Source organism: Cyprinus carpio, chromosome B8, assembly GCF_018340385.1.
Source record: "Cyprinus carpio isolate SPL01 chromosome B8, ASM1834038v1, whole genome shotgun sequence".
In the NCBI taxonomy this organism is placed as follows: Eukaryota; Metazoa; Chordata; class Actinopteri; order Cypriniformes; family Cyprinidae; genus Cyprinus; species Cyprinus carpio.
In genome coordinates, this window is record NC_056604.1 from 5,207,626 (window position 1) to 5,233,964 (window position 26,339).

The window sequence follows — 26,339 nt, forward strand, 5'->3', positions numbered from 1 at the left end:
CCCACCTTTCTGAAATGCGTCGATTTTTACAAAGTTCATCGTTCTGAAAAAGTGAGGTGTGCTCTGATTGGCTAGCTATCCAGTGCATTGTGATTGGTCGAATGCCTCAAGCGTGTGACGTAATTTTACGCCCCTTAACATACTATGCCGTCTTCCAGCAGGAGGAGACTCAGACCAGCTGCTCTGCTCGTGCACATCCCATCATTGGTTCTATTTTAGCAGTTCAGTCAATGTACTGTTAGTACTAACTGAAGTAACTGAATAACTAGGGATATTGATTTATTTCGCATCAGAGGGAGTGTAAGGTACTTTTATAAACCGAATAACTTAAGTAATTGGTGGATTAGTGCATACTGGAGACGTGAACCATTTCAAATGATTTAGTTCGATTTGGTGAGCTGGTTGTTGCAACCAGTGGGAACATAATTACTGATTATAATGACTTGTTCGCGATCCGGACATCACTAGACGAGACAAAACAAATAAAACCCATTACAAATAAGGCATTTGTTGCAACCAGTGGGAATATAATTACTGATTATAATGACTTATACTGTCTTTTTACGCGTTGCGTTGCGTATTGCGCTGCGTATACATAAAACCATGTCTGCATTTGTGATCTGAGGAGCAACAAACAACAAGCCTACACTACTGCTCAAAACTTATGTTTTAATTATCATTGGCAAATTATTTAAATATAAAAAACTTACCTACAGGCTGTGAGTCAGAAGCACCAGACTGTCCTTGCAAAGTTTGAGCTGCCCAGCTTTATAGAAACAGCCGTTGTGCCACAGACGCATTGCAGGTTGCTGGTTCAGGAAACAGTCCTCATTTCTCCATGAAATGCGCAGTACACATCTGAATATTTGGGTTGTACTGTTCTGGAACAGTGTTGAAATACAACTTAACCACTGATATCTAGTTGTGTCCTCTTTTGAAAGGCCAAACAAAGTAGTTTCACTTTCACAATGAAACATACAGCTTCTCCACAACATGGCAGCGGTGGTAAGAGAGAGAATAAAAGTTACGCCTTCTTTCTTTGCATGCAAATCTTCCCACACAGTGACGTAGACATGTGGGGGCGTGTTAGAATGAGCCGTTTTATGGGGGTGTGGTTGACTCTTAACTTTTATAAAGAATATCTCTTTGTATTTGAGATTTTAGTCTTTGCAACTTCACAGATCTTCTTTATGCACCAAGAGCTTGTAACACTCCAAAGAGAAAGGAAAAACTGAAATCGCATCATATGACCCCTTTAAGACTGCTATATATAAATGACCTCTGTTATGATTTATAGGCGTTCCTGTAGGTCAAACAATGGAGCATGATTGTTAGAAATGACAACAGCAGGAATTCAATTCCCAGGCAATGCATCAGCTAATAAAACGTATGCCTTGAATTCAGTTTACATCAGTTTGGAAGAAAGCATCAACCGTAAATGTAAATATAGAGATTTGCAGACTTTGTTTACTGGCTTTGTTCACATGGTCATTCAAAACTGAATAGGTGTTGGTATTTATATAGACTGACATCATAGCCATGATGAATTCTGCACATGCCAAACTACATTTAGGTAGTCAGAAACAAATGTGGAAAACTGTAAAGAACTATCAGTTAACCACTGAACTAAAACAAGAGTTTTAAACTTGGCTGGTTGTGCACAGTTTTAGAAAATATATAAATGAGAAAAATCAAAAATTAGGAAAAAAACACTAACATGACTCTTTGTAACTACTCTGGTTTGCCTAACATCAAAATGTGTCATAGCCTATATTGAACTTATTTTTTAATAAAAGATCAAGGGAAATTTAAATTTTCATGATATGACCACTTGAAAAAGTGCTCTAGAATCTTTTTTTTTTTTGCTGACTGTGGAATATCTAAGCATGTCAGCTTATTATCAAAGTGTTTTTTCCACTCTGAATGCAAGTCAGCATCATTTAGATTTTTCAGATCCTGTTGTGCAAGACCTTGGCGAAACAGGTCATGACTAAGGATAAGAAAAATCATCTGGCAGTCCATAGGCTCTCTGAGCTCGTTCCTTTTGATCATGTTCATTAAATGTGGATAGCATGAGTCCTTAAGCTAGGTAGACAAGAGACACCGTACAAAGCGATGTTCAGCTTTCAGCCTTCATAAACAAGGTGGCGCTTGAACTCTCCAATCCAAAGCCTAATTGAAAAGAAGTGGCTAATCTCAGCAGCATGTCAAACTGTCCTTTTCTTACCCACCATCCCTTTGAAGGTGGAGACGACGTAAAATGTTATGCATACTGATAGACTCTAGCTTCTCTGGAATTTTTTTCCCCCTCCTCTCGTTTGCTCCTTCTCTTCATCTCTCATATACTAGGCCCTCAAGACTTCTTGGCTGCTGTGATATGAATTAAAGATGAATCTTTCTTTTCCCTCTATAACTTTCTTGCTCAGATACTCGGTGTCCTCTGATACTTTTTCTCCTTCAAAAATGGAATCGTGTTTGGCGTACTGGCAGAAATTAGTCAAGCCTCTATCTAGACTTGACTTGAAGGCAAGCATAACTATTACTATTGCTCATACTTGGGCTTATGGATTTGAATGAACTCCTAACCTTAAATATTATACCTTGGTGTGTAACTCATCTCGCACTACTTGTGCTACGGATGTGAATGATGGCTCAAATTGTGTGTCTTGTTGAGAAGAGTTGTGCTGTGGAGTTCAATTTAGTTCTGAAAAGAGAGCAATTAATATGTGTAAGTTATAGAGGAAGTCGTTGCAGAATTGGATCAACGTACATTTTCTGGTCAGGCTGGTCTTTTGTCTGGTTTTAGATGAGTTTTTTTGGGAATATTTTTTTAGCTGGTCAGACTGGGAAGCACACTTGCCGTATAACTCCAGTTAAACCAGCTAAGACCAGCTCAGATCAAACCACAAAACTAGTATATCCTGGTTTAAGATGTTTTCTTTTTTCTTTAGAAAGTATATAGGTTTGGGGAAGATTTTTGTCTTGGGCCACCTGGCAACCATATAACTTTAAGCTAAAAGCAATTGCATATTAACTCCCTGGCAACCACCCAGAATATTCTAGCAACTACATGCAAACAAGTTTAAAAAAAAACAGAACTGATGTAGCAATAGCAACGCATTATGGCATTGAGTTCTGCATGGGATGCACCACGTGTTTTCTGAAGAAAATGAAAATCTAGGTGTTATTGCATCAGATGAGTCTTTATTTTCTCTCAGTTTTGTTCAGAGGTTGATAACTGAATCTAACAGCTGATGCTTGTGACTTTCGAGTGGTTGATTAAAGCGGTGTCTGTTTTCTCAGTTTCATCAGTGAAACCAGAAAGGCAACAGCTACAGGCATCATGCATAAAATATAACACAAAACCTCCACACATCTATAACACTTTATAACAGCCCCTCCAAAATTTCAAAAAAAACTTTTCCCCCCCCTTTCCTTCTGTCTCTCCATCTCAAATCTCGGTAATGTCACGACAGTCAGGATTGGCCAGTAAACATTGAGTCAGACATCCAGAGGCTGACACAAACACCAGTAAAGGATTTTAATGATAACAGGAACCCGCATCTGGAACACTTTGGTACGTTTTATCAGCCGCCATTCTTGCGTATGCCGCTCGTACGTTGGCGTTCTGACTTTTCTGAAGTAATCTCCAGTATTAATGCATGTTTCTTGGTCTCAGACGCGTGTCTTGTATTGCACTGGACCAAAGCCTGGCAGTCTCACTCAAGCATCCTTCACTGCCTGTGTGAAGGTGGCAGGACTTTGAAGAACAAAAGAATGTGTTTGAAGACTATAGTCTTTGTGCTGCATGGTGATGTGCAGCAGTAGGTATTCTCTGTGGTGTTTTTTTCTGTTAACTTAACATTTGTCTTCTCTCTCTCTTTCCCCCCTCTCTTACTCCCTTTCTTTCTCTATATCTTTATCTTTCTCTCTCTCTATCACCCATCTGAATCACCTCCTCTCTGGTTTCCGCTAACACTGACTATCTTGCTTTGCCTTCTGACTCTCTTCCTTCCTTTTCATGTGTTACTCAACTTTCCATGCCCTTCTCCCTCTTCCTTACTGTCTTTTCCCGTATCTTTGCTTCCTCCCCATAACTCTCCTCATGCGCGTTGCCTCCACTTTTCTGACTTTACTGACTAACTTCTTTCCCTGTTGTTTACGTTCTCACCTTCCATTTTGAATTCTCTTTCTTCATGCATGCTTCTTTTCAACCTGGCCTCTCTCTCTTCCTTTCTTCTTGATCTCTATCTCTTTCAGCAGGTGAGGGGGTGCCATGCCAGCTGCTGCTCCCCTGTTGCTGCTCCTTGCCATCTTGTGGTGGCCTCTGGTACTGCCTCTGGCCCCCGGTCATCTTCAGAGCCCCCCTACATTCATCACCCTTAATGGCTCCCGCCTCAATCACCTCCTGCTCGACACCCATTCGGGCCACGTCTATGTGGGGGCGGTAAATGTGCTCTATCACCTCTCCCCAGACTTGCAGCTGCTCTCCTGGGGCAAAACAGGGCCTAAACTGGACAGCCCGGACTGCCTACCCCCCATTGACCCCACCGATTGCACCCAGGCGGAAACCACGGACAACACCAACAAGCTTCTGTTGCTGGAAGAGGTCAAAGAAAAACCAGTCAGTCTGATCGTGTGCGGGACGGTCCTGCAGGGCATCTGCGAGAAGCGAAGCTTGGAGAACGTCTCTCAGGTGCTGTACAAGACTGACAACCCCGTGGACACGCAGTATGTGGCAGCAAACGACCCTCGAGTGTCCACGGTTGGTGTGGTGGTGGAGCAGAAAGACGTTATGCTTATGCTTGTTGGGCGGGGCTACACCAGTAAAGGACCTGGTGGGATCCCGCCAATCACGATGCGACGCTTAACCCCAGTTGCCCGACACTCTGCACCAGCATTTTCCCATGAAGAACTTGGAAAGCTGGTTGTCGGTAGCTACTCTGAATACAACAACCACTTTGTGAAGGCTTTTCCTCACAACCACTATGTCTATTTTGTGTTCTCTCGGCGTGACGTGTGGGGCAAACGAGAGTATCGGACATATGTTTCAAGACTCTGTGCAGGAGACCCCAATTTCTACTCTTATGTGGAGGTGCCGCTTTTCTGCGGCGGAGGATACAATCTGGCACAGGCGGCTGTACTTGGCTATCACCGTGACCAACCCACACTGTTTGTGGCTATGGCCATGGGGCAGGCGTCGACTCCCACACCCACAGACCGGTCGGCTCTTTGTGTGTATAAGGTGGAGGAGCTGGATAAAGCCCTACATGGTGCCCAGCTACTGTGTTATACACAGGAGGGCAAAGATGCCAACAACATGGAGAAGGCGTATATAGAGTATGAAGTGTCCTCCAATTGTCTGAAGCTCCCGCAGGTAAGTTGTTGAACTTATTTGTAGTCTTTCTTTAAATAGGATTACAACCCACTGAAATTCATCATGTTGTTCTCAAAGGCCCTTTGATGTGACAACTGATCCAACAAAAATGAAATTTTGCTCTTTTTGTCCATGCTGTAGCTCCCTAAACCCCTTCCACCATTCACAATCATTTCTGCTTTAGACTGCCACAAATAACAGCATAATTCCAACATTAGCCATAGTGGTTTACGCTGTTTTTTTTTTTTTTGGCACTTAGGTATCCGCTTATATTGCCAGTCTCAGGCAGTCCTACCCACCTACCTCAACATGGCTTATAAAGACTTTCCTTTAGCAGACGTAGGGAGTGGCTCCATGAATGTAGCGGCTTTTTAATGAGGGTTAAATCCATGGCTAAAGAGCAATAAGTAGGAATATATAGTTAGGGGAAGCCACAAGATACCAGCCCATTAGCCGGGTCGTGTAAGACAGCATGGTGTGTGGTTTCTTGGTGACAGATCAGGGTCAGCAGGGGCTTTTTTGCGACAGGGGTGTAAGTCTGGGCGAGTGGCAGCTGCCTCAGTGCTGACACAGATTAGCGTCCAGCTGTCTGCGCCAGTGCTAATCTGCATGGCATAACAATTGCCGCAACAAATTTACAAACAAATTTATACTGTAATTTTGTGTATACTGTGGTTTGTGTAGTTTATGGTTTGTTTTAAGTGTGACAAATGAGTACTGGAGAATTTCTAAGAGCATAATCTAAAGAGGTTTTGTTTGAGAGTGAAGGAAGGGGAGGGAAGGAGGTACAGGGACTAATGGAGATTGGGTAATGTTCTATTCATGTGTCTGTTGCAGTGTGTAAGGGGGTATTGTGTATTAGTATGAGCTTGGGATTGAAAAGGAGTGGTGTCTGTGTGTGTAGCCTCTGGGAGGTGGTTAAATCCAGCTTAACGCCGCAGCTGGTTTGAGTTCTGCTGACCCACATCCTCTCTGGGCTCAACGCCCCAGTGACCAACACACACAGAAGCCCACTGAACCTCTGACCTCAAAGGCACAATAATGTCACCTTTTAATGTGTACGTTGCACTGTAACTAATATATGACTTCTGTCTGTTACTGAGCTTGTCATAAAAGTAAAAAAACAAACAAAAAAAAAACAATTAAAATAAACACTTACTTTATACTGTTCCAAAGATGTGACTTAGCATTTATGAAGCTTGTATTGGTTGTTTTTTCCCAAAGCACTGAAATTTACAGACAACAGACCGGAATTACTTAAATTTTGGTCTGATACCCAACATTATCATATTTAGAAGACTTGTAATATAACACAGGACTCATATTGATTACTTTTATCATACTTTTGTGGTCATTTTTAAATTTAAATGCTCCACTATGTTAATTTAATTGCATGGAAAAAAGCTAAATTTCTCCTTATGTGCACAATATCCTGAAAGGGGTATTAAGGAAGTTGTTATTTCATTTTGACTTTACGGACATGATGTTCATGTTGCAAATTTAACAGTTATAGCCATCTCAATAATTTATAGGAAGTACTGCAGAATGGATGGCTATTATCTTGTTTCCAAAGCAGTAGGTGTGTATGATGTTTGTATATTTGACCTCCTTTGACTTCAATTGTGTGCCACTGTTCCGCTGTCCTATGTGACCACTCCCCTTGGTCTGTTAGCTGAGGTATTGTGTCTGTCCAGCCACCGACAGCTGCAATTCCAGAATAGCATTAGGTCAGAACACAGTGAGAGTGCATCTAAAAATCACTCCCAGCCATGGATAGATGATGGGTTGGGTTTGACAGACACCATAATAAAAGCAGCTTAGATTTTTTAGTATTGATTTTTTTATGCACACAGCAAGGACAGGATGTTTCTGCCGCTAACCAAATGTTCATAGTTGACTTTGGAAACTTTTGTACTCATCCAGTTTTTAGAGCTCCGATTTAATATTCTACTTGCATTTTGGATATTAATTGTTCATAATGTGTCGTCTCTCAGGGTTTTTGTCTCGGTATTGTTAGCATGTGGGCACACAGCTGTCTGTCTGTGCGATTAGCTCAAACCTCATTATTTCCAAAACATTTAACATTCATTAATTCCAAAATTGTTTATATATCGTTTGACTGAATTCCAAATACAGCATTAGAAACTTGCATGCCATTGCATGTAAACTACCAGTCAAAAGTATGGACACACCTTCTTGTTATTTATTATTAAGGTTCAATATCTTATTCCAAATCAAGTCATTAAAAATATATATGGAGAAAAAAAAAAAAAAAAAAAAACTCTTGTATTTGAGCATCTTGCTGTCTATATCCCAGCTCTGCAGACTCCGGAAATTCTTTCAACAAACTTAATGAGGTGCATCCTTGGATGCTTTTTAAAATTATTGAAGGAGTAATGTGTGCTGGGCATTTACTGGCAGCTTTTCTTTCACTTTAAAGTCAGACTTGTCTAATAAATGTACAGTTTTATATTCAAACCTAAGCTATTTCATAAATTCAAACATAAGCATTTAAATCACATGGTTTTGAAGATTCAAGTGTCCAGCCTTTTGACTGGTAGTGTGGTTTAATGTACTGCAACTCTCTCCCAATAATTTCCTCCCTACTGTCACTGTCAGTAAAGGTAGGCAGAAATTGAGTCCTCTGTGCAGTAAATAAAGTTGTCAGCAGTGGCATATAATCAGTTTATGGGTTAGGAATCGAGAAGGGGTTCTTATTCAGAACCGGTATGTTTAAATATTCTGGAACTGAGTGGTTTTCATGACATTCGGCTCTGTTTAGAGTCTGCATTCTTCCACTAATGCAGAAAGAGCACCATACTAAAACGGTACTGACAGTGTTTTCATGCACCATTGCTGCACCACTATTGATTCTAAAGTGCCAAAATATCACGTTTTAGCCAAGCTGTGAGGTTGCAGCTTGAATTTAATATGAAGAATTCCAGACTGTTCCCGTCCCTAATTACTTTCCATTTGCTATAATCATGAAATGTGTTTATGATAAATATATTTGATGATGGATATAGGTAATGTTATGTTTTTGGGGTTGTGCAGGACTCTCTGATTAAGTACCCATGCGGAGGTGAACACACACCCAGCCCCATCGCCAGCGCCATTGCTCTTGAGGCCACACCCACTTTCACCTGGAATCCTCTCATCACTGCTGTCACAACAGCAACTGAAGTTGGCCACACCATAGTACTGCTAGGAGACAAAAATGGAAGGCTGCACAAGGTATGACTTACTCTTACCTATTATTGGCCATGCAAAACATGCTGTTTTTTCATCTTGCATCATGCATTAATGGCGCTAAACCTGCAATTGTTGTGTTAGCAGCACAAATCCTTAACCGTTAAAGAGCCACCATCCATCACTAAAGCATAATGGGAAAAATCAGCATGATCAACTGGATTTTAAAGGCTGTTTACCATCATTAAAGACTCCTTTATTGAAAAGCAAACACATGGAGTAATCATAATCTGTCATTAAGCACTAACACTCCAGTAATGAGCAAACCACCCTACAGCATGGTAATATTATGTTATTAAAATCGGTTGGTTTAGTCAGAGTTCAGATAGTGTGTTACAATATTTATCAGGACAAAGTTTTGGGGAGGTATTATAGTGAGTTTTTGCCGCCAAAATTGGATTGCAGTTTGGACACTTTTGTATCCTTTGTTAGAGGCCTACGGTTCAAGGCAACTGGAATTGAGACAGTGTACTTTAAAAGCAGAAAAACATGATATGTCACAGTTAGCCTGAACTTGGATTATAGCTCCTATTTAAAGGCAAATGGACAAGAGAGTGCATGCATGTCTTAAGCTCCTGTGATCTTAGAGGTGGAACAGTGTAGAAATAATTTTATGAGTCATGGAAGCTGAAAAGAAATGCATAATGAGCAACTCTTATACTTGACAAACTAGGATTTTGTTTCAGTTAACGTTTAAGTTCACTATTCATCCCAAAGCCTGTAGAACTATTCCTTCTGTGGAAAAGAACGAAAGTTTGACGATCCTTCACGCAGATGTTTTTTTGTATGACTACATACCTGTTGACCACAATAAAAGTGGTCCATATGACAAAAATAAGCTAAATTTAAATCATATTTTACAGAAAATCTTTACTTTTGACAAACCTCTGAATTGGCATTGAAGTTCAGCTTCAGAAATAGTAACTGATGCCAAGTTATACAGTTCAGCTTTTTAATAAATAACAGCTATAGGCTTCTGAAGACATTGAGGATGACTAAATAATGTTTGTGTTGTTATTTTTTGGATGAACTATTCCTTTAAGATCCTTCAGGCAAAAGATCCTTGTGCAACATTTATTCAGACTTGGGAATCACATTCAGTTTGCTCTATCACAATATATTTTTGCCATTTTTAGGGACGAATATATTTTGATCTGCCAATTTTGCCTACTTTCAATCTGGGAATGTAGGGTATTTACAGCTCATGGCTGGCCCAGTCTGGCCCGGAGGTGGTGTGATTGTGTGTGTGCATACAGGAGGGAGTGTGTGTGTTTGTGTGCGAGCGGCTGCCTCATCAGCATGAGAGGACATGTTCTGAATGCTTATTGCAAGTGCCTTGGGGAGAACCGATCCCAAGGGAGCCGGTCACATGCGGTGCGCTCTGGGTCGGCTGATAGGGGTGGTGGGAGTCGCACTTGGAGTTTTTTTTCCTTCAATCCCCTCTGGTACTGTATGAAATATTAACGGCGAAACTCTTAAACAGCAGCTTGTTTACCGCCCAAAATTCTCCTCAGGCAGAACTTATCACAGACAGCCCACGGTATCACTTCCCCTGCGTGCAAGATGCTGAAAAACCCACCGGCCTGCTGAGATTGCATCTCGCTGGAGCTTTGTGGCCAACTTGTGTGTCTTTTGTATATGCATATGTATGGAAAGCATTGATTAGCGATGCTTGCTTTTGTTCATGCTTTTGAATAAACTTCTAATTATAAGTATTCAACTTGAGAGCATAATGTGCCCTGCAGCGTTTGTTCTACAGACATGAGTGATAACTTAAATCATGTGCTTTGTTTTGGTAAGTTGTGCTTCATGTCCCTTTATTTTTATTGCAGGTGTTCTTGCATGCAAATGGTACCGGTACTAAATATGACACAGTGGAGGTGGATGCAGAGAGTCCCATTAACGCTGACCTGTTGTTGGACTCCACCAAACAAAACGTCTACGTATTAACTGAAAGAAAGGTACAAGAGACGAACAACTTCCTTTCAACTACCAGCTACTGAAACAAAGGACATCTGTCACATTCTACTCTCAAAGGAGAGATTACATGTTTACTTTGACAAACATCATTTGAATGACAGATTTTTTCTCGAGATGAAAATCTGGTTTTGTTTTTTGCATTGTTGAGTAATTGCCGGTGGATTCGTCTTGCCAGCCAATCAGAATCGGAGATTGTTTTCACACTGTTCGCTCATGCAAAAGTTGCGTCCTCTTGCGTTTTATCAGTATCCAATGTGAGAATGGTGCTCAGGGCCTCTGATTTGTGTGTGTTTCAGGTTACAAAGCTCCATATCGCTCAGTGTGAGAAGCATTTAGACTGCCACTCCTGTCTGTCTAATAGAGATCCCTACTGCGGCTGGTGTTTGCTGGAGGGCAGGTACTTGAGCTCACCTGACTGCTGTTATACATCACTGCCTGCTCTTTCAACACTCCCTTCCCATCAGGCCGCACCCCTCGCTTTACATAAACATTGCATTTAATCATATGGAGATCATTTACATAGATCATTTTAGATATTCATAATATCTTCAACGACTTCTGCTTCCAAAGAACAGCAGTTGCGTTACCGGTTCAACTGTTTTGGATGTTTATTAACACTTTTTGTTATGGGATTTTTCTATGGATTAATATGAGCCTATAATTTAATACTACACTACTATTCAAAGGTTTGGGGTCGGTAAGAAATTAATACTTTTATTCAGCAAGGTTGCATTAAAGGGCACCTATTATGCCCCTTTTTACAATATATAATATGAGTCTCAGGAGTCCCAAGAATGTGTCTGCAAAGTTTCACCTCAAAATACCCCACAGATCATGTATTATATCATTTTGAAAATGCGTATTTTGAGTGGAAGCAGAAATACGCTGTATTAGAGCATGTCTCTTTAAATGCAAATGAGCTGCTGCTCCCCGTCCTCTTTTCCAGAACAGCTTGTAACGGCTAATAAAACATCTGTTTGGTTTTGATTATCTTGCTGAAATCACACATTTTAAGCAGCAGACCCTTATCTCATTGTTTGTTCGTGTATCAGATGCACAAGGAAGATGGACTGTACACGGCACGCTCAGCCTCACCACTGGATCTGGAGCTACAGCCGTGAGCGCCAGTGTGTGTCCATAGAGAGTCTACAACCCTCCATCCTGAGCAGAGAAGAGCAGACACAGGTACAAACCCTCATACCGGATCACCTCCCACTCTCTGCTGTCACATTATAGTCTGAAGTCTTCACTGCAGACTATTTTAGCCAAGAGCCGCCCACTTAGACAGGAAGCGACTCCCTGACTGACATGTAACACAAGTGCCTAACCGGGCATGATGTGACTAAGCAGAAAGCAGTCAAAGCTATCTCTTCCATTTTTATCAGAGTTTTATTCTTAAAAAGGCTGCAATAAGCAACACTTTGTCAGTTTTGGGGTTTTATGGTGAAATCTCATTGAACCGAATCCTGCTTCTCAACTCTAATTTAAACATCGGATATGCTCAGCTCATATTGTGCCTCTTCAGAGCATCTTTGCTTTTGGTGTGGATAGACAAACTACTTCTTAAGGGATATTTGTTGCTTCCTGACTCCTGGAAAATGCATAAACCCAGCCATTAAGATTAGAGCTTATCATGTAGAGGGGGAAAATATAGATTGTTTTGCTTCTGTGAGAATGGATCCAAATATTGATGCCTCATCTTGCACCAACATATCCAAATGTTTCTCGAATCAAAGGCTTTATAGAGTGCATTTGCATCTGACTAAGAATAGTAAATAGATGATGTTTAAGGTTGCACTGCAAACTAAAAGGCTCTTGGCTATGTTTAATTTTTTTTAAAGAGAATTTTGATATGCCCATCTCGAATTCCTGCTTCATTTGTAAATGCATCAATACACTGTGCTCAAGGTCTTCAACAGCACAGTAACATTCTTATAAGGTGTCAGGAATTGTAGGTTTGCTACAGCACTGACCAGTTAGCAGCAGATCTCAGCTTATGCAATACTAACAGACGGTTACATAGAGTGAAAACCTTGGTCTTAACAAGCAAAGCACAAAATCCTCACCAGCATCCAAACAAAAGTATCGACAGTATCTCTTATTAGCATTCACAACACCAACCATGGCCTTGCACATTCTTAAAATGGCCATTAAATGTCTGATCTGTCTTTTTTCTTCTCTGCTTTCAAGGTCTCTTTCACAGTTCTACAGTTGCCGGTCTTGTCAAAGGATGAGTCTCTATCTTGCGCTTTTGGGAGTTTGGCTGCTCAGCCTGCGGTTGTCATGGAGAACAGAATCACATGTCAATCACCGGCTCCAGAGCAGCTCCCCCCGAGTCCGCCAGGCAACGGTGAGCCACGCTGACACCATCGCATTGCCAAGACAGTTTTATCCCAGCAACCAACTTGTTGAGCTGAGGGGAATGAAACCCAAACCATTTCTTTTCAAGAAAACATGCTTCTATTACACTCAGAATACTTTTTTTTTATTATTCTTTTATTCTGAAACTCTCTATCTTGGTTTTATCTAACTGCACAAGCACATGCGGCGATAACTAGTTTCTTAGAATACGTTTGCATGCATGTGGTGAATGTGCGATGGCATGGATTTGCAGATATTTAAAGACACTTCATTTGATTTTACTGACATTGAATCTGGGTTACAGGGATTACTTTGACGTAGGGTATTATCTTATCTCCTGTGCAACTAGAAAATGTCAATCCCTCGGGAATATGTACTTAAAGCTTATACAGATCCTGACAATGAGTTGTGCATCTCTCTAGCGTATATAGTAGATGTACAGTATTTACTGTGCAGGGTGGGTTAAATATTAAATATGAGTACTCACATTTCAAGGTGGAAAATCTAGGTCAAAACAGTTTTAAGTTTTAAATATTGTTGGTTATGTCATTTGCTGATATTTGTTTTTTGTAGATCACGTATCTGTACGAATGGCGCTGAAGTTTGGAGACGTGATCATCTCTCATACAAATATCACCTTTTATGATTGTAAAGCAGTCGGACGACTCAACGCAACCTCGCCGTAAGCATATATGCACACAAGATTAAGCAGTTGAACTATGTAAACATGCTTCTACACAACAGTTCACCTTTACAGAAGTAAGCACTAATTTGCATACATTTCCAGAACAGAAATCTGAACATTGGATTAAGCCAGGTTCAAAATTCTTGTTTCATTTTGTTGATATATTACAGTCAAAGGGATTCTGGATTTCTCTCTTTATAACTCCATAAATCAGTCTCAGCGAGAGGGTGGAAGATTAGTGAAAAGCTGCAATACGACTATGTTCAGTGCAACCGTGACTAACATTATAATTTGAGTAGATTTATATATGGCCCCATGTATTGACCGTTCACTAATAACATACATTTTCACATTCATCCTATCATATGTGATCTGCTGCAGGTGCATGGCGTGTGTTAGCAGTATGTGGCCGTGTCATTGGTGTGTGAAGGATGAGCTCTGCACTCATGATAAGAGCTGCCCTCGTCAGCACATCATCTATAACAGCAGGGTAAGTGTTGGCCCTCTTATCTCCCCCAGGGCTTTACCCTCTCCTGACCGCTAAATGCGACCATTACAGACAGTCAGCGAGGTGACGACCTGTCATAATATGTATAGTGATCTTTTTTTCTTTCTCAAGGTCAAAATAAATGATTATTATTATACTTGGAGGTCATCAGTAATTCTTTCTTCTAAAATGGGAATAAATCCAAATCATTTTCAGTAGTGGGTTGAAAATGTATTCAGAACCATGGTTTATTTCAGTGCACCATAGTATTTTCAATAGTAGTTTACAATATTAACAATATATACCATGTTCCCCTTCCAATTTTTACTCTTCCAAAAACATTTTTTTCTTTGGGAATTTCTGTCGTGATTAAATTACATGACTATTCTTGGAAAAATGATAGTGTTTGTCTAAAACACTGTTGCAGAAAACATGCATTCATGTCTAAATTTGGTCCGTTCAATCATATCGCAACTTCTACAGATCATTTGCATTAAACTGAAAATTCTCTCCTTATCTGACCAGCCCTTGCCCTCACTGAGATTCTCATTTTGTGTGTGCTTGTGAACAGGAGCAGTCAATGCCCCGTGGGCCCGACTCTTGCCCCTGCGTCTGGGCCCTGCAGAGCTTCCCTCTGGTTCCTGTTGGCTTTGACACTGAGCTCTCTCTGCAGGGCAAAAACCTGGACATATTCGAGGTGATGCTCATCTGCCGCTTATCATCCCACCTCATCCATTGTGCCTGAGTCAATATGTTGGCCTTGACGTTTCATGGCTGTGCATTTTAAAAGGCCATTACTCCCCGGTGTTTGGGAGGGTCTGGGTGAACTCATTTATGATAATGCATGTGGAATGAGAAAGGGGGTTGGAGACGGCTCGTGATTAGCATTTGATTGTGTGACATGCTGTGTGATATTTTAAACAGGATGAGAAAGATTATGCTTGCGTGCTGGTCATCGAAGGCCAGGAGCTGCGCTTGCCGGCCACGTTGGACCGCAGCAAAGAGACGGGGACGCATGTGTTCAAGTGTGCCACTCATCAGGTGATATTAATAGCGTCCATTTATTTATCGCAGCATCAAATTACGCCACAGCCGCTGCAGTTAATATAGACCTGTGCGTGTGACGTCTGCACTGATAATAGCTGTAATTTATGACACCAGCCAGAAAAACACAGCAATTCAAATATGGATTTGTTGATGGTGCCACACATAATTTGTCTGCATGCACCTGACTGATTATACATTGATTTTGTGTGTGTGTGTGTGTGTGTTTAGTTTCAGTACTCAGGAAAGCAGTTTGAATATTCCGCTCCTGTATATCTGCAATGGGGGATGCAGCGTATAGACACAGCACCACATCTCCGCTGTGAGTACCATGACCATTTCTGCATGTTTCATTCAGTGGCAGTCCAGTGAGCATCTTCAAAAATAATAAAATTAACTCTTATTGTTAGCAATGTACTTACTAATTTGCTTGACTTAAATGCATGTAAAATATGTCATTAAAAACAAAATATATACATTAAAAAAAATACATATAATGTACATCCATCACAGAATAAAGCCCAGAGGATGATCAGGGTCCCAACATAAAGCTAATATTTAATTATTATGGCGTATATAAATATACCAGTTGTTTTTTAAAAACCAGACAGACAGATCAACTTCCACCATGTCTAACAACCAGTGAATCACACACAGCAACAAGTGAAACATTGTAGCAGCTAGAAACAGTTTTGTGTCTGTTGGTTGTGAGCTCACTGTGATCCGTGTGTGTCTGTGTAACAGTGCAGCTGTATGACTGCTCAGTGGGACAGTCCGACTGCAGCCAGTGTCGAGCGGTTGCTGCCAATTACGGATGCGTGTGGTGTGCCGATGAAACCCCCGGCTGTGTGTATAACCAATCCTGCACCAGTGGAACCACGGACACCTGTCCTGCTCCTGTAGTTACTGAGGTACACATATGCATGGTGCAAAATTAAATTGTTTGGGTGAATTGAGAAAATTTATCACCAATCATGAAACTTATTTTGTGTTTTTTCCTTAAAGATGTATTTTGTTGGCAAATCAATGGAATTAATTTAGCTTTAGTTTTTCTCTTGAGGATTTGTAGCAAACCGTAATGCTACTTTATTCTTTTTGCGTAATCATAAACCTGTCAGTGTATCAGCTGTCTCAAAACATCAAAGTCATGGGTTTGATTCCTAGGGAATGCATGAATTGGTAAAGCATATACTTCTGGATAAAAGCTTCTCCCGATTGTATAAATGTCAGCGTGAAGGCAAACGCTGTCAGAACAGTCACTGATCTTTTCATAAGTGTACAGTTTGTGTTGAAGGATCTAAAGGATCTAGTTTGAGTGTTCAGTAGCAATCGCTGTCTGTGTGTGTGTGTGTGTGTGTGTGTGTGTGTGTGTGTGTAGCTTCAAATGCACAACCATACATTTGTATTGTTTTATTTTCTCAATTTGCTTTCTTTCTTTAATTCTCATTCATAATTAACCATTTCTTAAATAATTTATATTTAATCATTTAAATATTCAAAGAATTGATCATTTAATCATTTGACATTTTTAAAATCTGTTTTATATATTGTATTTTTATATACACATACATATATAACAACATTTATTATTTTATATATTGTATTTTTATATACACATATATAACAAAATTTATATTATATATATTTTTATTTAAATGCACATATGTATATAACAACATTAATATAACTTTAATTTTTTTAATTACTTATGTAATTTGCAGTTGCAATGCGTGTTGTTTAATCTGAAGAATTATTTTTTTCTTTTTAGAAACAATGGAATATTTTTGTTTTTTGTTTTTATGGAATAATGGGAAGCAATTTGATATAACAACACTTGTTGGATTTGTGCCAAGTCATTAAAAAAAGAGAAGAAATCATTCATTAAACTTTACTCTGTCAACCTTTTGGGCTGATGTACTATAAGACCGTTAATAGAGTTTTGGGTATCAGACAAAATGCAGTGTTAACTGGTTTTAGGTATCAGACCAAACAGATATTTTCTGCAGAGACTGGGTCTAATATCTCTGGCGTGGAGTTGCAAAACAAATTTAGGCATAGTGTCTCTTTGATTTGATTCGCTCACGTAGCTTTTGAAAGATTAAAAGCTGTGAGGCTTAAACTTTTGTTATTGCATTGCCATTTAAACCTACCATTGTTACTAAAAAATGGTAATTTCACTTACTTTGCAAACTAACCATTAGTCACATACAACGCTTGGTGGGTGCTAATTTTGGTCTTCAAACACATATTTATAAACGACACTCTGTGTGTTTTGTACGTTACAATATGTGTTAAGTTCAACGTGCCAGGTTATATTAGAAAACAGTCAATTAAATGTTAAAGAGTTATTTTCTCAAACTTTTATCTGTGGGCAGGTCGAGCCGCTGACTGGGCCACTGGAGGGTGGCATCCTGCTGACTATCCAGGGATCGAATCTGGGTCAGAGCTTCCAGGACATCCAGGCAGGAGTTACAGTGGCAGGGGTGACCTGCACACCTCTGCCTGAAGCCTATCGCATTTCCACCAGGTACAGCTTTTCTGTTAAATTGACTGTTTTAGTGCACCAAAGAAGATGACAAGTTAGCGTCAGATTTCATGTGTGCACAATTCTGGTTTTGTTTTCAGTATTGTGTGTGAGCTCCAGGCCTGCGCAAATGTCATAGCCGGACCGGTCGTCGTCACCGTCGGAGGTTCAGAGAAAGGAGAGTCCCAGCAGACATTCTCATATCAGAATCCACAGCTGAGCAGGATTGTACCGGAAAAAGGGCCTTTAGCTGGGGGCACGATGTTAACGGTCCATGGGTCGCAGCTCCTGACGGGACAACGAACAGAACAAAGAAGTGACCAAATCACTGGGCTGCAGGCCTTTTTGGGCTCAAAGCCCTGTCGCATGTAAGTGCCAATAGAGAACTGCAGCGTTGACGTAATTTTATAGGCCAACCCAGAAGTTATCATCACCTTGGTTCCCTTGAAAAAAAAAAACAATTGCATTTTTCCATTGGTTTTTGACTTATTGTAGAAATTAAGCTCTGTGAGCAAAATTAGTTTCTTATATGTTTTGTAAATCATGGTTATCTTTACAAATGAACACAACTTTTTAATTTTGAAGCCTAAATACAATCGGCAGAAGTAAAAAGGCTATAGACAGACCACAACGTGGTTGCTTGACTTCAGTGTCACTACTATTAAGCTTCTTTCATTTTTCCAAACATTTTTCCTGAAAATTTGAGTTAGAGTATTTTGCAAGAGCGAAATTATAAACATAAGAAAGCAGTAAAAGTGGATTGGTGAGTAGATGAGTTTCTATTTTTGATGTAATGACTCTTAATGTCCTCAACAACCTTTGGAATGACATTTAGCCACTTGTTAGCAACTGCCTTTTTCAAGAAAGTTGAGGCTTTAAAAAATCACAAGTGTGGTATAATTGATGTATTTTATATTGTAGAATAAAACAAAAATATCTTGAGCTTGTTCACCACAGACCTTTTTTCAGGCATTTAACTAAAAGCCTTTTTCAAAATCCATTGACTTTGGGACGAAGGAACCGGAAGTGCTAAAATGTTAACTCATTTATGGGGTTCAACCAACAAAGATGTCATTCCTGCAGCACTTGATATCATCTGTTTATTGACACAAAATGTGAATGCAATTCACTGAAAAGATGCTGCAAGTTCCATTTGTCTAAGTTTTCTTTTCCTTTTTTTCTATAAGCAATGAAGTGAGTGACACATGGCTGATTTGTCGCACCAGTCACTCCAATCAAACAGGAAGAGTGCCAGTTAAAGTAGTGTTTGGAAAAGCCGAGAGGATTTTGGAAAGTGTTCTTTTCAGCTATATGGAAGACCCAGTGATTACTGATGCAACACCTATGGAGAGTTTCTACGGGTATGTGCGCTCAAGTCTTATAGTCACATAAAAATGACAATTCTGTCATCATTTACTCACCCTAACATTGTTCCATCCCTGTATGAGTTTCTTTATCTGAGCACATAGAAGAATGTAGGTAACCAAACAGTTACTGGTAGCTATTGACTTCTATAATATAAAAAAATACTATGCAAGTCAATGGCTACCATCAACTGTTTGGTTACCAACATTCTTAAAAATATCTTTTTTTTGTGTGTTCAACAGAAGAAACTTATACAGACATAAATTGTGTTATAGTTATCTCATGTCTTCTACATCTACATCATGAGATTATTTTAATTGAAATTTAGGGGTGGGCGTCTTATATATGTGACCGGCCAAAACCTGAATGTGGTTCAGCAGCCGAAGATGTCAGTCTCTTATGAGCCTAGAGAGAGGTCCGAAGTCAGAAGACGTCGACACACCAATGTTTCTGTCAGGAATCCCTTGGTTATGGTAAAACTCATTTCACAGATTTTGTTCAACCAATTTTACATATCAAACAGAATTGGTTTTCAAAATTAATGCAAGCAGGACTTATACATTTGATTCATTCTCACAGGTTCAAATATTAATTCAGAGACAGTTTAATCATTTACTTGACCAAATTTGAACTTGTTCACACTCCGAAAGCCTGAAAGGAAATGTTCTCGGAGGTGCAGTAGTGCAGTAGTTTCTTTTTGTCTTCAGATTCAGGAGTTGTGCACCAATGTGACCTCGGAGAGGATGATTTGCAAGAGCCCTCTGGTGGAGCCGAAATCCAGGATAGTGCGAGTGTGGTTCGAGATGGACAATGTGCACATCGACTTTCCCAGCATCAAGAACAAGACGTTCACATACCACCCAAACCCAGACTTATTCCAGCTCAACAGTGAGTCCCGAGGAACACCCATCCGATTCAAACCTGGAGGAGTCCTGGCAGTAGAGGTGCTTGCATTTCTGTGTGATTCTGTTTTGTTGTATTATTTTAAGACATATAAAAATAACACAAAATTATCACAAAATTACAGCTCAACAAAAATGCATCAAAAAATTATCAGCTATTATATAAATATTTATAGAAATAGAAATTCCCACAAACATTTATTCACTAGCATATAGGTTGAATGAGCAAAGTAATCCAAACAGATGAAAAGATCAAATCAGTCATTTGAGATTTTCTGCTAGGCTGTGAAACAACGCGAGTGAATCAGTGCTACTGCGTCTCTTTCTAAATATGACATGCAAATGGCATCACATCACTGCAAATAAACGGCATGCTTCATTACAAGACTTTTCTCTCACATGAATGGTAAATGAACGGTCTATAATGCCCTTGAATTGTTGATGCAATGTAGTTTGCAAGTGTCCATTTCTGTTATACTTGCAACAATTGGGATGATTGTTTATTTTGATGATTGGGATTGTTTATTGGGATGATTGTAAATTTTTCAGGCAAAAAGAAAAAAGAAACTACAGCTTGTATTAAACAAAAATTATTTAATAGGAACAGTTCTTATATTAATAGTCGAACACAGGGAACAGTCATAATGAAGAGTTGAGTGCCAGAGATGTACAGCGTATATGTGTGTTTCAGTTAGGTGCCATATAGTTTAACATAAAAAATATATATAGCAACTAACTGCTTTAATTTTTTGTATTTGTATGACGTTTCTGTATTTTTTTTCTTAGGTTTTGTTCTTTTAAATATGACTAATTTTTGATGAATTTGTTTTTCAGATATTTATTTATTTTAAGTTAGTAATTTCAGTGCTTCTTTAAAGGTGCTGTGTGTAAGATTTTGACTTTATTAAAACATAAAAATACCATAATATGTTTGCAGATATTTAAGAAACATGCAAAGTTAACAAACTTGTTTATCTGAAAAACAGTGCTACTGTCAGTTATTCTCCTTTGAAAATGTAAGTTCGACTGGAATGTCGGTCTCTGTTTTGGTTTGTGAAACCCGCCCACTGCCAGTTTACCCAAATGTATTTCAGCACCCGGGTTGCCAGTTGCCAGAAAACACAACGCATTTCATTTCATTCATCGTCAAGTGCGCTCGTTCCCATTTGTGTCTCAATCTGGCAACCTGCATGCTGAGGAGGAGGGGCCGGGTGAAAAAAAAACCTTCCAATATTTTGAATTTGGACTGCAATACCTAGTTCAGCCACTTGGTGTCAATCCTACATACAGCACCTTTAAGAAATAAACTTATTTCAGTTAAACTGCCAAGGCAACATTTGTAAATTTAGATTTTCATCTAATATTTTATTTGCACCAAAAACAGAATTCAATTAATCAAACATATTAATTATTTTTTTGTTTTATTTCAGTTAAGTAAACATTTTAGTAGTTTTAGTTCCACTTTAAGTCCACCTGTGCACCAAAAACAGTAGTTTGGTTGCTGAGGATGTGTGTTTTGTGTCTGAAGGTAAGGGACTGACCCTGGCTATGAGGAAAGAGGAAGTTGTGGCCCGGCTCGGGGACAAAGAGTGTGATGTCAAGACTCTGGATAACACACACCTGTACTGTGAACCACCTGAGGAACAGCCTCTCGCCCTGGACGACAGTGACTTACCCACACTGAAGGTCAGTCTGTATCCAGTGTCATCTTTAGTTGTTACATGGCTTGTTTTTTTTTAAGTTTTAAATATAAATAAAAGTTCTTTTTATTCTGATTCAGTTGTCAAATACAGTCTGGATGAGTGTAACATGACAAGTTTTGAGCATCACACAGTTTTTCCAAGTGTCACTTCATGAAGTGACAAAATCACAGCCAATCAGAATGTTTTTGATGTTTAATAAAGCACAGACTTAACAGACTTTGTTTTTTAAAATGTTTTTCCACAAGGATTTCAAAGAAATTCTTCAGAATTAGAGCCATATTCCCTTAAAGTTACTAACTTAAAAGTTTATCTCGACACAGTTAAATGTAACTTTTAGCACACATTAAAATGAACATTTAATACTCTGCATTATAATGAAAATTATTTTAAATGCATTAGAATTCAAATTAGATTCACTTTTAAAACAATTTTTTTTACTTACATTTATTAATAAATAAAACATTCAAAATATTAATTTTTTTGTTTATTTTTTAATATTATTTAGCCAAAATGGTATAAATAAGTAGTAAAACATTTATTGGCCTTAACATGAAAATAATTATTATAAAATAATTAAATAATTTTAATATTGTGCATCCCTCTCCATGAAGCATTGCAAATAACATGTTAAAATCATAACTTTTAAATAAATTAAAATTGCATTGGCTTGTGTCTTCTTCAGAGCATGTATCATCTCTAAACAGCCTCAGAGCTCATAGTCTGTCTTGAATGGTTTATGCGTTATTGTTAAAATAATTTTCTCTGCGGTGAAAATGAGGTTTTTACTACCGACTGCGGCCTGGAACCCGTCTCTTTAAAAAGATGTAATTTATTGCTTCGTGCTGTGTTGTATCACACCTGCTTAGAATTGTGAGTGTCTTTGTTTTACGATCACATGCTAACATCTGTGTGTGTGTGTGTGTGTGTGTCACTCAGGTGTTAATGGGAAGCCTGGCGTTTGACTTGGGTCCAGTGGAGTATGACAATGATTCACACTCATCGGTGCCTCTGGCAGCTCAGATCGGTCTGGCAGCGGGGGCCGCGGTGGTCGTTCTCATCGTGCTGGTTATCATTCTCATGTACAGGTAGAGTCAATTCAGATGGCAGATTCCTCGCCTTTCTGGGCTTGTCGTCATGACGATGAGCCGTGAACTCACATCCAGCACTCAGAGAGAATTCTAATGGTATCCATTTGTGGAGGGTAGCGCTCTAACCCTGTGTTTGCTCTCGCTCTCTGTTTGTAAAGGCGGAAGAGTAAACAAGCTCTGAGAGACTATAAAAAGGTTCTGGTGCAGCTGGAGACTCTGGAGATAAATGTTGGAGACCAGTGCAGGAAAGAGTTCACTGGTATGGCACTTTGTTCATCCATACAGTTTATCTTAACTATAATATACCATGGTAAACATTAGTTATATGTCTGTCTGTATATATATATATATATATATATATATAGATATATATATATATATATATATATATATAATATAGACATAATATATATTTATTTTATCATGTATAAAAATATGTATAATATATAATTATATGATAATTCTAAAAAATATAACTAATAATAAATTTATTAAAAAGTATTAAATATTTAAATATTTTACAATATTAAATATATATATATATATATATATATATATATATGTGTGTGTGTGTGTGTGTGTGTGTGTGTGTGTGTGTGTGTGTATATATATATATATGTATATATAAAATAAGTATTGTTTATTTTTATTACTTTTTAATTTTTAATTTATAATTTTATTTTAGTAACAGTTACAATAGATTTTTGGGAAGGCAATATGGTTACCATGCTAAATGTTGGGTCATTTTTTTTTTTTCTAACTTTATTGAGACGGTTATTCTGCTAATAAAAAAAAATGACAGCTTGCACTAATGGCATGCACTTTTTATTCATGCAAATTGAGAGACACTTTTCGATTAACAATATCCATCACATGCACCATTAAACTGACTTCTTCCTGCCCTCCAGATCTGATGACAGAGATGATGGATTTGAGCAGTGATGTTGGTGGTCCTGGCATCCCCTTTCTGGATTACCGCACGTATGCAGAGCGTGTTTTCTTCCCCGGCCAGAAGGGTGCGCCGCTGAGTCAGAATCTGGATTTGCCTGATTCTCGCAGACAGACAGTGGAGCAGGGTCTGGGTCAGCTCAACAACCTGCTCAACAACAGACTCTTCCTTATACGGGTCAGTGCAGCGCCTTGTTTTCGGCACTAGCTTCCTGTAGAGAAAAAGTGTAATTACAGTGTTTATGCCGCTGGCGTATTCAGCACGTCAGTGGCTGTTTTTGGAGCTATTATTTCACCTCAAAGAGTAAACAAAAGATGAAAAAGAAAGCAAATGTAATATTCATTTTGCACTGAATGCAGCTGAATGCCTGTTTAGTGGTGAGAGGGATATTTATTATCATTATCTTTTTTGGGAAGGAAATCTCAGTCGCTATCTTCTTTCTTGATGCTTTATCTGCGTTTAAACTGTCAAACTGTCAGGCAGCAGCGCAGAAACTTCAGCGTCGAACTTCAGCATTTTAAATATTTATCCATCGTCGCTGGCTGAGGCTTTGTAGATGTTGTACACCTGCAGTGTTTTGAAAGCTCAAGCTGTTTGATTGAAATTGGTCAAACTAGTGTGCTCCTGCAGTGCATTTCAGGCAACATGTAATGGCACTAACTCTGGTAAACTCTCCTCTGGGGTTCTCTAGTTCATTCATACTCTGGAGGCACAGCAGAGCTTCTCGCAAAGGGACAGAGGTTACGTCGCGTCTCTTCTCACGATGGCCCTTCATGATAAGCTGGAATACTTCACGGATGTCATGAAGACCCTGCTGGGGGATCTAATGGAGCAATACGTGGCCAAAAACCCCAAACTCATGCTGCGCAGGTATTTAACATTAACTTTTTACTTATTTGGCATGTATTTATTTTTGTTATTTTACCCAAAACAACCTGCAGTGCATTAAAGCACGTTTTATTAGTATATGTGTTACTTGAATCAAGTGCCATTGACTTTTACTATATTTGTTTGCAGTCTCAGTGTCCCACCTGTGGTACACAAAAAATTACAAGAAATTACTAATTTTTTATTATTTAATTAATTATTTTCATTTTATATCTATTTTATTATATACAATATTGTTTTCACATTTTTATGTGGGTGTGTGTGTGTGTTTGTGTATATATATATATAAATATATAAAATACATACCAAAAGTTTGGAAACATTACTATTATAAATATATATAAAAAAATATATATATATATATATATATACAGTACAGACCAAAAGTTTGGAAACATTACTATTTTTAATGTTTTTGAAAGAAGTTTCTTCTGCTCATCAAGCCTGCATTTATTTGATCAAAAATACAGAAAAAACAGTAATATTGTGAAATATTATTACAACTTAAAATAATAGTTTTCTATTTGAATATACTTTTAAAAAATAATTTATTCCTGTGATGCAAAGCTGAATTTTCAGCATCATTACTCCAGCCTTCAGTGTCACATGTAACATCCAGTCTATCACATGATCATTTAGAAATCATTCTAATATTCTGATTTATTATGAGTGGGAAACACATCCTTGCTTAACTAATATATTTGATGAATAAAAGGTTAAAAAGAACTGCATTTATTCAAAATAAAAATAAAAAATTCTAATAATATATATTCTAATAATATATTTTATTTACTATCACTTTTTATCAATTTAACACATCCTTGCTGAATAAAAGTATTGATTTTATTTAAAAAAAAAGAAAGAAAAAAAATTACTGACCCCAAATTACTGACCAGTAGTGTATATTGTTATTACAAAATATTTATATTTTAAAAACATAGCTTCTTATTTTTTTTCTTTTTTTTCACTTTTTATTCATCAAAGTATCCTAAAAAAAGTATCACATGTTCTGAAAAAATATTAAGCAGCAGAACTGTTTCCAACTTTGATAATGAATCATCATATTAGAATGATTTCTAAAGGATCATGTGATAATGATCCTAAAAATTCAGCTTTGCATCACAGAAATAAATGATAATTTAAAAGTATAATAAATTTAAAAACAATTATTTTAAATTGTAATAATATATCACAATATTACATTTTTTCTGTATTTTTGATCAAATAAATACAGGCTTGATGAGCAGAAGAAACTTCTTTCAAAAACATTAAAAATAGTAATGTTTCCAAACTTTTGCTCTGTACTGTATATGTGTGTGTATATATATATATATATATATATATATATATATATATATATATATATATATATATATATATATATATATATATATATATATATATATATATATATATATATATATATATATATAAATAGTAATTTTTGTCCTCATAAAAACCCAGTAGACATATTTTTGAAACTTTAACTTTCTAGTTTACCACAAAGCAGATGGTAGTTCAGAAATATGATTTGATTATGCTGTATTGTAACTTTGTGGGGTTTTCAAGAACACCTTATTCAATAATAAGCAGACTAATAAGAGACTCCTAGCTTATGAAAATGAATTGATTCTATTGATGTGTTTACCTGGGGTCTCGAGGACTCCAGACAGAAATAATGTAACAAGGTTGTGGTGCAACTGAAATAAATAAATTTCCAATGAGTGCATCAAGTGT

The 26,339-nt window shown here is 38.1% G+C and overlaps 1 protein-coding gene across 4 annotated transcripts in view; it reads left to right on the forward strand.

Moving 5' to 3' along the window:
* Positions 1–26,339, forward strand: part of LOC109055114 (plexin-B1-like) — a 66,539-nt gene that overhangs the window by 33,603 nt on the left and 6,597 nt on the right. For 2 of the 4 annotated variants that reach the window (XM_042729341.1, XM_042729340.1), the window contains exons 2-23: positions 4,261–5,377; positions 8,432–8,611; positions 10,459–10,587; positions 10,903–11,003; positions 11,659–11,791; positions 12,797–12,956; positions 13,541–13,649; positions 14,034–14,142; positions 14,711–14,836; positions 15,064–15,180; positions 15,415–15,505; positions 15,928–16,094; positions 17,559–17,710; positions 17,809–18,075; positions 18,895–19,068; positions 19,401–19,545; positions 19,780–20,016; positions 21,502–21,660; positions 22,614–22,762; positions 22,924–23,024; positions 23,674–23,891; positions 24,406–24,584. In XM_042729341.1, the coding sequence (XP_042585275.1) occupies positions 4,277–5,377; positions 8,432–8,611; positions 10,459–10,587; positions 10,903–11,003; positions 11,659–11,791; positions 12,797–12,956; positions 13,541–13,649; positions 14,034–14,142; positions 14,711–14,836; positions 15,064–15,180; positions 15,415–15,505; positions 15,928–16,094; positions 17,559–17,710; positions 17,809–18,075; positions 18,895–19,068; positions 19,401–19,545; positions 19,780–20,016; positions 21,502–21,660; positions 22,614–22,762; positions 22,924–23,024; positions 23,674–23,891; positions 24,406–24,584 (4,304 nt within the window). In that variant the 5' untranslated portion in view covers positions 4,261–4,276. The remainder of the gene's footprint in view (positions 1–4,260; positions 5,378–8,431; positions 8,612–10,458; positions 10,588–10,902; positions 11,004–11,658; positions 11,792–12,796; positions 12,957–13,540; positions 13,650–14,033; positions 14,143–14,710; positions 14,837–15,063; positions 15,181–15,414; positions 15,506–15,927; positions 16,095–17,558; positions 17,711–17,808; positions 18,076–18,894; positions 19,069–19,400; positions 19,546–19,779; positions 20,017–21,501; positions 21,661–22,613; positions 22,763–22,923; positions 23,025–23,673; positions 23,892–24,405; positions 24,585–26,339) is intronic. The other 2 variants (XM_042729344.1, XM_042729345.1) reach the window with 1 other exon arrangement.